The sequence below is a fragment of the Barbus barbus genome (genome assembly GCF_936440315.1).
Source record: "Barbus barbus genome assembly, chromosome: 9".
Taxonomy (NCBI): Eukaryota; Metazoa; Chordata; class Actinopteri; order Cypriniformes; family Cyprinidae; genus Barbus; species Barbus barbus.
The window spans coordinates 32,359,881-32,372,170 of NC_136737.1; the positions used below are offsets into that span (position 1 = coordinate 32,359,881).

The 12,290-nt window shown below is 38.7% G+C and overlaps 1 protein-coding gene across 1 annotated transcript in view; it reads left to right on the forward strand.

Moving 5' to 3' along the window:
- Window positions 1-10,687, forward strand: part of lmcd1 (LIM and cysteine-rich domains 1) — a 46,004-nt gene extending 35,317 nt beyond the window's left edge. The window contains exons 5-6 of the mRNA XM_079425870.1: window positions 8,286-8,501; window positions 8,691-10,687. Of these exons, the coding sequence (XP_079281996.1) occupies window positions 8,286-8,501; window positions 8,691-8,819 (345 nt within the window). The 3' untranslated portion in view covers window positions 8,820-10,687. The remainder of the gene's footprint in view (window positions 1-8,285; window positions 8,502-8,690) is intronic.
- The last annotated feature ends 1,603 nt before the right edge of the window (window positions 10,688-12,290 follow it).

The following is a 12,290-nucleotide window of genomic DNA, read 5'->3' on the forward strand; positions in this document are numbered from 1 at the left end:
TCTACGTTGAGTAAGCTCACCGGTCTATAAGACACGGGGTCTAAGGGGTCCTTGTCTTTTTTGTGAATAAGAGAGATGCTTGCATGGTAAAATGTTGGAGGTAGAGAGCCCCTATGTAAGGCTTCATTGAATACATCTAACAGCAATATCGAGATCTGCTCTTTAAAGGCTTTGTAAAATTCTGAAGTATAGCCGTCTGGACCGGGTGCTTTAGAATTTTGCATACTGTTTATAGCTTGTTCAATTTCCTGCTTTGTTATGGGTTTTTCCAGTTGTTCTAGATTTTCTAAACTAATTGTTGGAATAGACATTTTATCAAAAAACCTATCTATGAGTGTGGGGTTCTTCTTGGATTCTGAAGTGTATAGTTTTTTATAAAAATATTTAAATGTATCATTTATCTCCTGTAGGTCTCTTGTAACTTGGCCTGAATCCATGCGGATTTCCGTAATCATCCTTGATGCAGTTTGTTTTTTAATTTGTTGAGCCAAAATCTTGCCCATTCTTTCCCCTTGTTCATAATATCTATGCTTTGCTTTGGTCAACATTTTAACTGTTTTTGTAGTGTAAGGTTGATTTAACAAAAAGATAAGGAGGGGAAGAAAAAATATGTGTAGACGGGTGGAATAGCTGGAGGTGTGGGTGTGTGTGTATATGCGTGGGTGTATGTAGGTATATGCATACGTATATTTATTTTACTGTATTTTATTTTTATGTTATTTTTCTCCTACCCCTTTAAAGTTTTGTTTATTATTTATTTATTTTCTATTTATCTATTTTCTATGCATATTGGACAACAATCTGATTTAAATTTCACGTTTGGGGAAGGGGGTAAGGAGTTGAAATTTAATTACTATACTAGATTTGATTTTTGTTTACTTTTATTCAATAAGAGTGGGCCTCAACTACAAGTGATCTGACCCAGGATCACAGGTTCCCTTCGAAATATTCCCACAGAGAGAGGTGTTTCTTCTTCCGCCATTACGCCTTCATCTTGTGAGCAGACCAGAGCTTCACTAGCTGGAGCAGTGTTAGCCAGGGTTTTGTCAGTTTGTGCTGCAACAGCCTTCGCAGTATCGGCTGAGGTCTTGTTAGCAGAGACATCGTTAGCCGGAGCAGTGCCAACCGATGCGGGTGTGGCTTGTAGAGTTTTTTGTGTGTATTTCCGAGTGCCCTTCATATCAAATATTGTCTTAACTTATTTTTATAGGTGAATTGCTGACAAAGGGCGATGTTCGTTGACCCAGGATATTTAAATTGTTAAGACTTTTGCGGAGCTGCCTAACTTCGCTGCTCACTCCATTCGGCCGGAAGCGGAAGTCGGCATTCACCACTTCTAAGAGATCAACTTCTAAACAGTTAAGCACACTTTTGAAAAAAGATGTGGGAAGTGAGTCAAGATATCAGGTTGATGATTTAAGGTGCTGTACTATTTCTTCCCAAATTTTGCTATCAATTGCTTTAAAAACAGACATAGTCACTTCTTTTTGAAATTGCAGTTGAATCTGTGTGACCTCTGTATGAAGAAGATGTGCCAATCTCCTTTCTGATATTATTGATCTTCTCAGGAAAGAAGGAAGCAAACTCATTGCATTTGCTGTCGGAGAGCATTTCACCGGGAATCTGACATGGGGGGTTTGTCAGTCTCTCAACAGTCACAAAAAGAGTGCGAGTGTTGTTTATGTTACTGTTTATAAGGTGTGAGAACAAAGTCTGTCTAGCTATGGCTAGTTCCACATTGAAAGCATGAAGGCTATAGTGCTATAGTGAATTTCGAGTTTCGTCTTCCGCCACATCCACTCAGCTTTTCTGCATTGTCTTTTCATACTCTGAACTGCTGTTGATTTTCTCCAAAATGATTTTTGTCTGTCAGTCTTTTTGCTGACCTTTATCGGAGCAATATCATCAATAAACATTCTTAACTTTTGAGTTAAATAAATCCAGAAGATCAACAGAGTCTGCAGAAATGCTTGGTGTTAGAGATATTGCCTTCATAAATAGCGCACTAGTGTTCTCATTAATGCATCTCTTTCTGACAGAGACAGATCTAGATTCAGTGGTGACAGAGATCAATATACAGTTTAGTCAGCCACCAATTGTGCAAGTTCTCCCACTTAAAAAGATGAGAAAGGCCTGTAATTTTCATCATAGGTACACTTCAACTATGAGAGACAGAATAGGGGGGAAAGAATCCAGGGAATCACATTGTAGGATTTTTAATGAATTAATTGGTAAATTTCTCGGTAAAATAAGTATTTGGTCACCTACAAACAAGCAAGATTTCTGGCTCTCACAGACCTGTAACTTCTTTAAGAGGCTCCTCTGTCCTCCGCTCGTTACCTGTATTAATGGCACCTGTTTGAACTCGTTATCAGTATAAAAGACACCTGTCCATAACCTCAAACAGTCACACATCAAACGCCACTATGGCCAAGACCAAAGAGCTGTCGAAGGACACCAGAAACAAAATTGTAGACCTGCACCAGGCTGGAAAGACTGAATCTGCAATAGGCAAGCAGCTTGGTGTGACGAAATCAACTGTGCGAGCAATTATTAGAAAATGGAAGACATACAAGATACTGATAATACCACTGATAATCTCCCTCGATCTGGGGCTCCACGCAAGATCTCACCCCGTGGGGTCAAAATGATCACAAGCAAAAATCCCAGAACCACACGGGGGGACCTAGTGAATGACCTGCAGAGAGCTGGGACCAAAGTAACAAAGGCTACCATCAGTAACACACTACGGGTGCAAATCCTGCAGTGCCAGACGTGTCCCCCTGCTTAAGCCAGTACATGTCCGGGCCTGTCTGAAGTTTGCTAGAGAGCATTTGGATGATCCAGAAGAGGATTGGGAGAATGTCATATGGTCAGATGAAACCAAAATAGAACTTTTTGGTAAAAACTCAACTCGTCGTGTTTGGAGGAGAAAGACTGCTGAGTTGCATTCAAAGAACACCATACCTACTGTGATGCATGGGGGTGGAAACATCATGCTTTGGGGTTGTTTTTCTGCAAAGGGACCAGGACGACTGATTCGTGTAAAGGAAAGAATGAATGGGGCCATGTATCGTGAGATTTTGAGTGAAAACCTCCTTCCATCAGCAAGGGCATTGAAGATGAAACGTGGCTGTGTCTTTCAGCATGATCCCAAACACACCGCCCGGGCAACGAAGGAGTGGCTTTGTAAGAAGCATTTCAAGGTCCTGGAGTGGCCTAGCCAGTCTCCAGATCTCAACCCCATAGAAAATCTTTGGAGGGAGTTGAAAGTCCGTGTTGCCCAGCGACAGCCCCAAAACATCACTGCTCTAGAGGAGATCTGCATGGAGGAATGGGACAAAATACCAGCAACAGTGTGTGAAAACCTTGTGAAGACTTACAGAAAACGTTTGACCTCTGTCATTGCCAACAAAGGGTATATAACAAAGTATTGAGATGAACTTTTGTTATTGACCAAATACTTATTTTCCACCATAATTTGCAAATAAATTCTTTAAAAATCAGACAATGTGATTTTCTGGATTTTTTTTTCTCATTTTGTCTCTCATAGTTGAAGTGTACCTATGATGAAAATTACAGGCCTCTCTCATCTTTTTAAGTGGGAGAGCTTGCACAATTGGTGGCTGACTAAATACTTTTTTGCCCAACTGTATCAAAGAAAATACAGAAATGACCAGATCCTTAATAACAATGGATAAAATGTTTAGACCTCTGCTGATGAGTGAATCTAGAGTGTGTCCACGATTGTGTGTGGGTCCATGCACATGCTGACTCAGTTATAACAGTTTAAAACAGTTATAATTTATTTTGTTGTTTTGATTTCGGCATTATCTGTGTGAATATTAAAATCCCCTGCAATAGCAAAACAGTCAAACTCTGAGGAAATCATTGATAACAGTTCAGTGAGCTCTTCAACAAAGGCTGGAGAATATTTTGGAGGCCTGTAAATAATGATAAACAGAGTGCGTGGAGCTCCTTTCAGCACAATACTTAGGTATTCAAAAGACAAATACTGACCAAATGACAGTTGCTTGCATTGATAAACATCTTTAAACAGAGCAGCTACACCTCCACCTCTCCTAACAGTCCTGCAGACACTTATAAAATTAAAGTTAGGAGGGGCTGTTTCAGTGAGGACAGTTGCACTGCAGCTGTCTTCTAGCCATGTTTCATTTAGAAACATAAAATCCAGGTTGTTTGTGGTTATTAAATTATTGATCAGAAATGATTTATTTCTTAGTGAGCGAATGTTTAAAAATACTAACTTGATGGAATTACATTTTGTCTCTACAGCAATCTTAGTTTGGTGCATTATAGGCCGCAGGTTAGATGGGTCAGCCGTACGGCTTGAGAAGGCCTTAGACTTTCTATCACGTGATAAAACAGAAATAGAGGAGGCTACAGGCACACTGGGTTCCCGCTTGTTCTGTAAACATTTGTGAATGTTGCTGCTAATATAGCGGGTACCTGACACATATCGCTGAGAGCTGTTATCAGTTGTTTTTGGTTCACCTACACCAGATGGAGGAGGGTTTGGGCCCTGGCGTTGTGGCAGCGGTCGGAGAGCTCTCACAGGAGGAGGAGGGAGAGCTGGGCCTGCAGTCTTTGGTGGTTGGGGGGCCCGCTGTTTTTTAGTTGATATCTGGGGGCTTGCAGCGAAGGAGTGGGAGAGTTTGGTCCCAGCATACACCAGTTCCTCCATTTTCTGTGAGAAGCTTAGAAGTGGAGATGCTGGAGAGAGGGATAATGTGTCTGGTGAGATGGGCTCTGGCTCTGGTGTTTCTGGTGGCTGTTATATGTTGTCCTGGTTTCCCCGGCTGTTTTCCAGAAAGTCTCTTTGGGTGCTGAGTCTTGGAGCTGTTGTAATATGTCACAGTCTGTCTGTGATGAGCTCTGTGGGCAGGGCTCAGCCGGGATGTCCATGAGCAGTGGTTGTTTTGGCTGCGTGGTGTTATCAATGTCCTTGTAGGATGTGTCAACCACATGATGACTCAAAAGCTGATATGAAGTCCTGTGGTCACTCATATTCTGTCCAGGTGTGTGTGTGCCATTCAGGCTGAGTGGATTGGCACACACCACTGAAGGATGACGGAGGGAGAAATAAATATTGTCCTTTATTACTGTTGCATCAAATTTGTTTGGGTGGAGGCCATCCAGTCTGAACAGTTGTCTGTGGCCCCAGAAAAGATTGAAGTTGTCGATGAAGTTGACTCCTTTTATAACCACAGGTTCTTTGTAGCCATGTGTTTAGCCCAAGTAACCGTGAAAACGTTAATTCCCCTTGCTGGGAGTGGTCCACTGATGAATGACTGAACTTCAAGTCTTTGAAGAGTTTCAAAGAGTTCACTGAAATCCTTCTTAAGGAGTTCTGACTGCTCTTTCTAAATATCATTCTTCCCCACATGGATGATGACTCGATTTGCAGTCTTGTGCTTCATCAGAATGTTCCAAAGTTCCTTATTCACATCAGAGACAGTTGCTTGAGGAAAGCAGCATGTAGTTGTAGTCCTGCTACTGATGTTTCTGATAATAGAGTCCTGGGCTCGGCTGCGCTCTGAGCTGAATGCCGCTGTCTGCTCGACCTTGAGTGCTTGTTAGTAGCAATGTTAGCTGCTGGCTGATTCGATGCCTGTTTTGTCACATTTGGGAATTCCTCACCCACATTCATTAATGCTTCAAATCTGTTCTCAAGATGTATAGGGGGTGGTAGAATGACTTGTGTTTACAAGTCTTGTCATAGCCGTATCTGGGGTAGAGGATGCTACAGCAGCAATATGAGATACTCGTGACAATCGGATGTCTCGAGTGCCTTTGGGTCTCGCTCCCTGTTTGTGCCATCGATTAGTCTGTTGATCAGTTTCAGCTTGTTCCTCTACACTTTGTATAAACTGTTGAGATTCACTAGATTCACAGGACTCACCGGCTTCATGCTGAGGGGGTCCATGGTCAAAAGTGCTCATCATCCATCTCAGTTCAGTTTTCATCCAATAATATCAGTACAGTCAACAGTCAATAATATTGCTGAATATTAAGTGTCCCCAACTAAGCAAGCCAGAGGTGATGGTGCAATGAACTCAAACTCCATCAGTGCTAGAAATGGAGAAAGAAAATCCTTGGGAGAAACCAGGCTCAGTGAGGTTTAATTCCAGGCTAAAAGATTGTGGATTGGTATTATTGATAATATTTATCTAGTTCCTACTGCTTGAAGAACAGGGTACAACACATGGTGAAGGAGTCGAAGCTGGACACAGTTGACCTAATTAATGCAGCCTAACAAAGCTGGACACAGTTGACCTAATTAATGCAGCCTAACAATCCTTTTTTTTGAATAATATTTTAATAATAGAAAAGTGATAGTGTAGTTAAGCCAGGTTAAAGAGATGGTTCTTTAATCTAGATTTAAACTGACAAAGTACGTCTGTCTCCTGAACAATTGTAGGTAGATTGTTCCAGAGTTTGGGCGCTAAATAGGAAAAGGATCTGCTGCTCGCCGTTGATTTTGATATTCTAGGTATTGTCAGTTGGTCAGAATTTTGAGATCGCATGAGGAACTGCTATAAGAGCTCACTCAAGTACTAAGAAGCTAAAGCATTTAGAGCTTTGTAAGTAATTGGCAGTTTTTAAAATTTATGAAATTTTCAGTAGAGAGCCAGTGCAGTGTTGACAGAACTGGCTAATATGTTTCCTGGTTCCAGAAAAACTCGATCTGCTGCAGTTTGAACCAGCTGGGGTTTATTAAGCGTGCAGGCCAACCACCCAATACAGCTATACAATAATAAATTATTAAATTATTAATATAATAAATTACAATAATCTGCCTTGAGATCATGAACCCATGAATGAACTTTTCTGCATCTGTCACTGAAAGTATATGTGGTAAGTTATAGATATTTTTAAGATGGAAAAATGTGGTTTTACAAATGCTAGAGATGTAGCTTTCGTTGCTATGAAATAGCACATCCAGACTGCTAACTGTTGATGAAGACTTGATAAAGCAGTCATCAAGTGTTAGAGAGTATTCTAGGTTATTGCATGCAGAGGCTTTTGGTCCAATAATTAAAACCTGTGTTGTTGTTTTTTTTTATTTATGTACTTTTAGGATTTAGTAGTAGGAAATTAGTAGTAAAGAATTGTTCCTTGGGGGACTGAAATTGTTGAAGCTGTATTTCTCATTAATTTCGCCACTGTATCAAATAAATACCAAGGGTTATGTTTGTGTTCTTCTAAAAGTGTCAAGAAGAAGATCTAGCACTTTTTAACGCCTTTCTATAGGCAGAAACACTGTCCTTCGATGCAGTTCGAAATACCTCTAGTTTTGTTTTCTCTCTTTAAGGTTTTTGTAGAAAGGGATCTAATATTCATCTAATATTCAAAGCTTTATCATTTGTTTGTCTGTATTATATCTGTTTTTTTTTATCAATATATCAATTAAATTGTTAACCTTAAATGGGTTGGGATGTTTTTTTTATTGTATTTGCTAGTTCAAGGAACAGACACGGTCTCTATATCATACGATATCTATAAAAGAGGCTCTGTGATGTGAGGCGGCTAGGATCTGGTTGGTTTAGACCATTGGTCTCAAACTCAATTCCTGGAGGGCCGCAGCTCTGCGCAGTTTAGCTCCAACCAGCTCCAAATCACACCTGCTTGGAAGTTTCTAGTAATCTTGAAGAGCTTGGATCAGGTGTGTTTGATTAGGGTTGGAGCTAAACTGTGCAGAGCTGTGGCCCTCTCATTGAGTTTGAGATCAGTGGATTAGACAGTCAATATTTTCAGTAATAGAGAGGTCAGAAAGGTCAAGAAGCAGACAGACCAAGTCAACTAAATCATATGAAAAAAATTGTAACTGTATATTTTCATGTTTTCTCAAGCAGAGCAAATATGGAAACTGCACAGAAAACATCATTTTTTGGCATGGACATATGTTAATGGTATTTGGCCACACACTTGAGCAAACTAATCAAATTGTAGAACATAGCACTCAGCAAACCTAAAGCATGCATACACAAGTAAAGTCAAAGCGGCGTTTGAGGAGTACACATTAAATATTTAGTCCATATTTGATATTATGTGTAGTCCTTAAAACATTATTCTATGTAAAATATAAATATAAAACACTTTTCACAATAAATTAATCTTGATAGCTGCAATGGTAAAAACATAGTAAAAGTTTTCCACATGTAATACTATAGCAATGGGCTTTAAATTCACCATTTTGACATTGTTGTTGATCCAGCTTTGCTATTTTCCCCTAACTCTTTCGTATCTTCTCTGTCTCTCAGCGTTGCAGTGGCTGTGGACAGTTGGCAGCTATGGACAGTCCTGTGGTGTATGCCGACAGGGCCGGGTACTCGAAACTGTGGCATCCCAACTGCTTTGTGTGCTGCGAATGTGGCGAGGCTCTGGTAGACCTGATCTACTTTTGGAAGGAAGGAGCGCTGCTGTGTGGACGCCATTACTGCCAGCGCATCAGACCTCGCTGCCTGGGCTGTGATGAGGTAAAATAAAATGCATTTTAAAACACATTTTTACTAAAAGGTGTAAAGAAATTAACCAAACTTTTGGAAACCTTTCACAACAAGGCATAACCAAGAAATCCACATTTAGTTGCATATTCTTTAGCCTGAGATGTGTATGTGAAATAAACACCAATTAATTCTCTGTGTGTCTCTCACTTTGTTTTGTAGCTGATCTTCTCAGAAATGTTCCTGCAGGAGGCCAGTGGTGATGTGTGGCATAAGGAACACTTCTGCTGCTGGCTGTGTGGGCAGAATCTCAGAGTTCAATGTGGTTGTGACAAGAGGCAATCAAAATAGTTCAGAATAGACAGAAAATACTCCAAAATATGTTAAAATGCCACTATATGTGTTTTAAAGAGTATTTTCCATTATTTTAACTATTTTTATTTGTGGGATTTTTGATTTGCATATAGAAACCCATGCAAAGCCTGACATATTCAGCATATCAGCATCCTCAAAAACACAAAATATCAGTGTTTATTGAAAGTCTAGGGAACTATTAAAGGGGTCATGAATTGAAAAAAATCAAATTTCCCCTCATCTTTTGACACATAAGACGTCATTGTACTAAAATGTATAAAAACAGACTGTACTTTGCAGAACTCAAAACTTCCTTGTTAGTCCAAAAACAACTTTTCTTGAAACAAAGCTCCCAAAACTAGTTTCCACTTCTGAGTTTTAATAGAGTAATACGTCAGCAGCAAGACTGATCAATGCCTGATGCATTATATGAATACGTTTAAATTGTAGACACATGTCTTTAAACAGTGGTCAAATTAGAGGTTTTCTCAGGTCCCAATATCTGTACCTGACCCAATTCAACCCAAGACACTTCTCACCCAACATGCATAAACTTTTTTTTAGAAAAAGAAAAACCCAGCCTGAGACAGACCCAGTAAATACAGCTCCAGTCTGTTTTTGTTTCAAACTGGACCCAAATGCACGTCAGTAGCAAATGATGGCTTTTTCATCTGGGTATGACAAACCAAAATCACAACAAAAAGAAACACTACAGCAGATGTAGATTTATCTTACCTTATTTGTAGATAAAATATGTTCTTTGATCCTTTTTTTGTAACAAAAAACAGCTATGTCTTTAAACCCATGTTGCCAAAAGGCAAAATTATGTAGCCTATATTTTGTCAAAAATGTGAAGGAATAGATAAGCTGAATGTTGCACCTCAAAAAAGGAAATTTATGTTAATACTGATAAGAAAATCCCCACACTCATTTGCTTAAATGGCTTGGGTATTGCAGAGCGCCATTTATACAGTATAGAGTTTGGTAATTTTACAATAATGAACAGATGGACAGAAAACGTTTACATTTACATGTATTCATTTAGTAGATGCTTTTATCCAAAGTGACTTTCAATTTGGGGAATACAGAGAAAACAGAGAAAAAAGAAGCATTTGTTTTTAAAAATAAAACATTATTAGATGCCTGAAACGAAACGCTGGCCTATTTTAAAAGAAATTGGGTCCCGCTTTGACCACTTTTAACTACATCAAAAAATAAGTACAATGTACTTATTGTGTTCATATTGTATTACAAAAAAACTTCTGCTGCTATTGAGGTGGAATATGGGTAAGGTTAGGGACAGGTTTGGTGGTCTGGGTAGGTTTAAGAGTGGGTTTAGGTGTAAGGGGTGGGTCAACAGTGTAATTGGTGTAAAAAAATGCTACAGAAATTAATTACAGATGTAATTACATGCAGGTATTTTTTAAATATAAGTACAATGTATATTTACATCTATGCACTGTGCACAATATCTGCATTGCAATAAATGATTAATTTAAATGTAGGTACACATTAAGTCACAATATAAAATGGGACCAGAATTTGAACTCCATTCGATACATTTATTTTAAAAGACTCAAGAATCAAGGCTACTTATGTCAGTCCCGACCCATGTCTGAGGCACCAAACTTTTGACAGTGGACCTGTGAGAACCTCTTGTTCAAATCAGAAGGCTAAACAAAGTCCCTTTCAAGAAAGACACTTAGCGGCATGTGCTAATTTCAGTCCAATCTGTCTGAATGGGGAAGTCCTGAAACCTCAAAAACTGCTTGCCACATTAACATTTTAATCATTTATTTCAAATCAGAAACAATAAATCCAAAAATAGTTTTTAGAATGTATTTCAGTGATGCAATGACTTTACCAAAATAAAAATTACCAAATTATGTTTAAAAATCCTATATTCTTTAACATTAGGAAACATTAGAAAATATTATTCTGCAATATGAAAAAATGCAGTTCATGACCCTTTTAAGAGTACTACATAGAGATACATTAACTGATGGAGATACAAGACCATTTGAATATTTTTATCTCAATCAGTCGTCACTCATTTTTACTTGATTATTTGGAGGATTAATCTATCTTTGAAGAAAGTGGTCCACAAACAACAGTGATTTAAGTAAACCAACGAAACTATTCATGATATCAGCCTGCATTCAGGAGTTTGTCCAATCAAATGCTCGAGAAGGTTTTTTTGTTTTCAGTTCTACGGCATCCAGTATATGCAAAAACTCGGCTCATCACTACACAGACGAAAGAGCTTGAATTCAATGCTTTCAATGGGAAACCTTTAGTAACAGTACGGTCATAAGGTAATCCGAGGTAATATAAAAGGGCTCAACTATGAGTGTAATACAAACAACAATGGAGTGTTATAAAAAACTAAAAATCTCAACCCTCCTTTAAAAATTTGAAAATGTCCCTTTATAACTAACTAAGGAACGAACAAATGCTGAACAAACTAACTAACGGACAAATGCTGAGTTGCTTCATTAAAGTTAAAAGCTTACTGAATTATGTACAGTAGAGCATTATGAGACAGAGTGAGTGATTACCTGCATCTGAACTGAAACAGCATTAATTCTTCAGCTCAGTCTCATGTCCACTGAGAAAAGCGTAAGTCAAAATCACCATCACTAACACACAGCCTGTTTCTCAATACCTAATACTACCATTAAATGCTATTATTTATAGAAATATTATTTGATTTGGAAATTTCCATACAAACTGGAATGTCAAACTTTTGTATCTCAGTTTAGCAAATAGATTTTTACAGTTTTTTACAATCATTTTTGCACTAATAACAGAACCTTCATGTAATTTTTCAAAACTCTAGACACATAATTCACAACCGATGATCAAAATGCACATTTTTCAAAACACAACACTTTTTAAAAATGCTTGGATAAAATACACATGAGCCAAAGATTTTTTGTTCATTGAACTAAAATCACAGGTTCAAATTGGCACAACATTAAAGTATTCAAAATACAACTCGCACATTACATCTGAATTGAGTGTTTATTCATTTCATTGCAATGATCTAACCATCAATTGATACAACTGCTCAAAGTGCTATGTAACTGTTGCATTACTCTTATGGAAAATTATGAGCAACATTACGAAAGTGAAGCAACTGAGGACTGAGTATGTTCAGGTATGATCAGTTTCAACGATGTTCGCTGGGGGCCTAACCACCCCACACTGAATGTGATTTTGAGGGGACCCAAAGCAAAATCAGTGCAATGGGCCCAGAATTCCTAGCGACGGCACTGAGACCAATCATGGTTTCAGGCCCATCCACAGTTTATCACCTTGTATTTACCCCATATTCTCCTTTCCTTTCTGTAAGCCGACTGAGGAGTTTTTCTCCACATGGAGGTGGAAGGTTCACAATAGACCTCACAAACAAGTCCCTCTTCTCCAAGCCAAAGATGATATGTGCAATGATATCAAAGGAGACCG